Genomic DNA, 4815 nt, shown 5'->3' with positions numbered 1-4815 from the left:
ATTTTTATAAGCATATAAAATAGGATAGAGAACATTTTTTTTTTTTTTTTTTTGGAAAATAAGAGAAATTTTATTACCAAAAGGAAAAGTTACAACTTACAAAATCTAAGTTATAACAAACACCAAACCCCACAAGACCTAAAATAGGCCAACCAACACCAAACAGTTCAAGCTCAATCTCCTGCCACCTTCTAGGAAGGGTTCAGGAGAGAGAGACAAGAACACCCTGAGCACAAGCTTCCAGCCACCTTCTAGGAAGGGTTCTGGAAACAAGGCCCAAGAACTCCACTTAGACTCAGTTGCAAAAGCAACAGGACTAGACAAAAGAGGGTAATACATCATCTCAGGGAAAGCAATAAGACAAAGCACTAGATTTCAAGATTAGCAACACTGGCTTGCCACAATTGCAACCAACAAAGCACCTAAAACCAGCAAAATCAGTAAGAGAAAAAAACAGCAACATAAAACACACAGCAACAGAACAGTGCAGCAACACACAACAGAACAGTGCAGCAACACAACAGCAACAGTGTAGGTCAGCAACTCCAACAACAGCAACTGCTGAAACATCAGCCAGCAGCAGCAGCTGCTGAACAGAACAGCAGCCCTCAGCAGAACTAGCTGTTGACCAGCAGCAGAGCAGATAGCAAGCAGAGCAACCAGCAACAGCAGCAGAGCAACAACAATACAGCAGTGCAGACAGCTAGCAGCCGAAAAAACAGCAAGCCAGCAGCATCAACACACCCCCCAGCACAACCAACAGCTGACCAGAACAGAACCAAAGCAGATAGGACATCAAATCAGTCAGCAACAGCAAAAGACAGCTGAATTTCAGCAACAACAATAGAACAAAAGCAACAGCAGAAACCAACAACAAATAAAGAGCCACAAGAGCAACAAAAACAAGCCAGCAACACCAACAACCCCAAAAACAAGAAACCAGAACTCAGAAGTTAGGAATCAGAAATCATCAAGAACCAGCAACAGCATCAGAAGACCAGAAAAGCAGAAGCAGCTCCTAAGCAATCAAATATTTGCTTCCTGCTGGGATTCTACATACTGAATGAAAGATAATATCCCTAACTAGAGCATCAACAGATTTGCAACAACCAGTAAACAAGACTGCATTCCTCCGAATCCAAATACCATAAACCGTTTCAGTGAAGGCTACATGGATCATTTTGTTTTTCAATCTGGAACTTCTGCAGATTTTCTTCAGCCAATCAATCTCATCACTAAACTGCTGAACAAGCTTGGAAACATGTAAGATACCCAACACCTCGTTCCAAACCTGTCTAGAGTATTCACAATCAAAGAATAAGTGTTGAACACTTTCATTACTATTCAAGCACAAGAAACACCTTGGATCACAAGAAATGTGCCATTGGAGCAACCTATCCTTAGTGACAAGCCTATTCCACAAAGCTAGCCACAAGTTAAAAACACTTTTAGGAGTTGCTAAGTTATGACAAATAACTCTCTTCCAAGGAACCTTAGGGACTTGAGGTCTAATAGCAGCATAAAGCTTCTTGATTTTCACTTTGTTGCCCTGTATGAAACCATCCCATCCCCTTTGATCATTCACAACATCACTACAACTCAGAATCTTCTTCAAAAACCAAGAGCATTTAGCAGGGGTAGGGGTGGTCCAACAATTTTTATGCTTGAAATAATAGATATGGACCCACTTAACCCAAAGGTTATCAGCCTTGTGAGCAATATCCCAAAGTAACTTAGTGATAGCTGCTTTATTCCATTCAGGAAGAGAAAGCAAGTTCCAGCCACCATAAACTTTAGGGAGACAGACATTATTCCAAGCAACCAAAGATTTTTTAGCAGGGGTAAAGGATCCAGTCCAAAGAAAGCACCTGAATCTAGCCTCAATCTCTTTCAAAATTTTCTTTGGCAAGATAAAAATTTGAGCCCATTATGTATGAATACCAAACAACACACTCTTCACCAATTAAAGCCTCCCAGCATAAGACAAGTGTTTAGCCATCCACCCTTGGATTCTAGCATTCACCTTCTCCACCAAAGGCCTACACTGAGCAATAGTAAGCTTCTTGGAAGAGAGAGGGACCCCAAGATACCTAAAAGGGATAGTACCTTGGGAAACACCAAGAAGCTCCCTCAGCTCTGTTTGAACATCAACATAAACTCCTCCAAAATAGACTTCACTTTTGTCAAGATTAGCAGAAAGCCCAGAGGCACCCGAGAATTTCAAGAAGGCTTGGAAGAGGAGCTTAACAGAAACACTATCAGCTCTAGAAAACATCAATAAATCATCAGCAAACATCATGTGAGTTAGGTTTAACTTTTCACATCTAGGATGGAAGTTAAAATCAGGAGTTAACCTAATCTCATCAAGGCAGCTGGAGAGGTATTCCATACCAATAGCAAAAAGAAAGGGAGACATAGGGTCACCTTGTCTTAAACCTTTCTTAGCTTCAAAGGGAGGGGCAGGAAAACCATTAATAAGATTAGAATAAGAGACAGAAGTAAGACAAGTTCAAATCCAGCTAACAAATCTCTGAGGAAAACCAAGCTCCTGCATAACAGTGATCAAGAATCCCCACTCAACTGAATCATAGGCTTTCTTCAAATCCACCTTAACCATGCATCTAGGAGAGATAAATTTGTGATCATAGCCTTTGATCAATTCAGTTGCAAGAAGGATATTGTCACCAATGTGCTTGCCTGGAATGAAACCTGCTTGAGCATCATCAATCACCTCACCGATGATCGCAGCAAGTCTAGCAGTTATGACCTTAGAGATGAGCTTATAAACCACAGTGCAACATGCTATCGGTCTAAAATCCTTAACATGGGAAGCATTAGGGATTTTAGGAACAAGAGTGATAGTTGTGCAATTCCATTGTTTAGGCAAGGTCCCTTTAGTAAAGAAATCAATAACACTAGCATAAATATCATCTTTCACAATATGCCAAGCTCTCTTAAAGAAGAAGGAGTTAAAACCATCAATACCAGGAGCTTTAGTGTTATCAATTCCCTTAAGGGCAGCATCAATTTCAGCATGAGAAATAGGCCTAATGAGATAACTCTGAGCAACAGAGCTAAGCTGTTTACCCCTCCTCATAGTAACAAGGTCAACAACAGGGAGCCAAGGAGCCTGAGTCCCTAAAAGAGACTTATAGAAGGAGATAATTTCATGAGAAATAGCATCCGGATCCTTGAGCAACACCTGATTAGAGTCAAATATGGAGTCAATTCTATTCCTTGCTTATCTATTCTTCATCACAGAGAAGAAATAATGAGAATTGCCATCTCCAAGCTTAATCCAATTGATCCTAGATTTTTGTTTGAAGATGCTTTCCTGAATATCATTCCAGTGCTTGACAACCTTAATAGCATCAGATTCTTTAGCATATAAATCCAAACCATCAGGGTTCTGAGCCATTAAGTTCTGAATCCCAGAAAGCTCAATATTAGCTTGATCAATCTTTTCCTCAATGTTGCCAAACTACTTGCTATTAAGAAACTTGATACTAGACTTCACAGAATTAAGTTTCTGCCAAATAGAACTACCAGAACTCCAAGCCTGAGAAACAGTATCAAGGAAATCAGGGTGATCAGCAATACAGTTTAGAAACCTAAAAGGTCTACCTTTCCCAGCAGGGGAAGAACAAACATCCAACATAACTGGAATATGATCAGATAAAGAGGGGGGGAGATAGACAGTCTTAGCATGCCCATGAGAGGCCAGCCAAGCTTGGTTACCAAAGACCCTATCAATCCTAGAGAGAGTTCTAGGACCAGTGTGAGCCTTATTTGACCAAGAGTAGAAGGCTCCTTTGCTTTTGATCTTAGTGAGGTCCAGATCATCAACCAGACTCTGAAAATCTCTAGTATCATAATCTGTAACATCATTACCATGAAGCCTATCTAAAGTATGAAGAACAGAGTTATAGTCACCAGCACAAAGCCAAGTAGAATGCTGAATAGAGATGCTTCTAATATCTTCCCACAAAGGAAACCTATCATGAATGGAGTGAAGCCCATAGACAATAGTGAGATGAATTTGAGTAGAGAGGTCCTTAGAAGAGACACTACAATGAATGAACTGTTCATGAACCTTCAAGACATTAACAGTTACTCTATCTGCATTCCAACCAAGCCAGATCCTCCCTTTGGGAGAATGATCATAATTGCACAACCAAAGCCAAGAAGAGCCAAACTTCCTCTGATAAGTGAGAACATTTTTCAATTTGATTTTTGTTTCAAGCAGACCAACAACATCAACTGAATGGGAATGAAGCAACCTCTTTACAGAGGCAACTTTGCCAGGGTCATTCAGGCCCCTGACATTCCAAATAGAGTAAATCATGACACCAAAGGGGGATTAACCTCACCCCCGCTTGGATTTATAGTGAAGCCACCTGCACCATCCATTTCATTTGCAAATAAAGCAACAAAAGCATTAGAGGTAGAGGCAGGCTGATGAACTCTAGTTTGTTGGCTTTTTGTCTTCCTTCCAACTATTCTCCACCCCTCATCTGAATTTTGAGAAGTATGAACCTGTGGAGTAATGACAGATTGTCCATGAACAAAAGCACCAACATCAACAACAGGAGCAGGAGCTTGGCTAGGCTTAGGAACCCAAGCCTGCTTTTGCTTAGGAGCAACAGGAGCTGGCTGCTTAAGAACCTGCTTAGGCTTAGCAACAACAGGTTTAATAGAGCAATCATGACCAACCTTGTTGCACTTAGAACAAAAAGGTGGAGCCCACTCATACACTACCTTGAGCTCCAATAGTTCCTTTGAAGGACTCTCAACCAAGACAGATTTAGGCATAGG

General features: G+C 40.8%; 1 protein-coding gene across 1 annotated transcript; it reads right to left on the bottom strand.

Moving 5' to 3' along the window:
• Positions 1 to 3481: 3481 nt before the first annotated feature.
• Positions 3482 to 4345, bottom strand: LOC110685438. The gene has a single exon (XM_021861964.1). The coding sequence runs from the start codon at positions 4343 to 4345 to the stop codon at positions 3482 to 3484; it is 864 nt and encodes a 287-aa protein (XP_021717656.1).
• Between the last annotated feature and the right edge of the window lie 470 nt (positions 4346 to 4815).

The sequence above is a fragment of the Chenopodium quinoa genome, unplaced genomic scaffold (genome assembly GCF_001683475.1).
Source record: "Chenopodium quinoa cultivar QQ74 unplaced genomic scaffold, ASM168347v1, whole genome shotgun sequence".
Taxonomy (NCBI): Eukaryota; Viridiplantae; Streptophyta; class Magnoliopsida; order Caryophyllales; family Amaranthaceae; genus Chenopodium; species Chenopodium quinoa.
The sequence above is the reverse complement of the archived record's forward strand: the minus strand, read 5'-3'. Positions and strand labels throughout refer to the sequence as shown.

Excerpts from the sequence above, each read along its gene's own strand:
- LOC110685438 (XM_021861964.1), bottom strand. The coding sequence starts at position 4,345 with ATGATTTACTCTATTTGGAATGTCAGGGGCCTGAATGACCCTGGCAAA.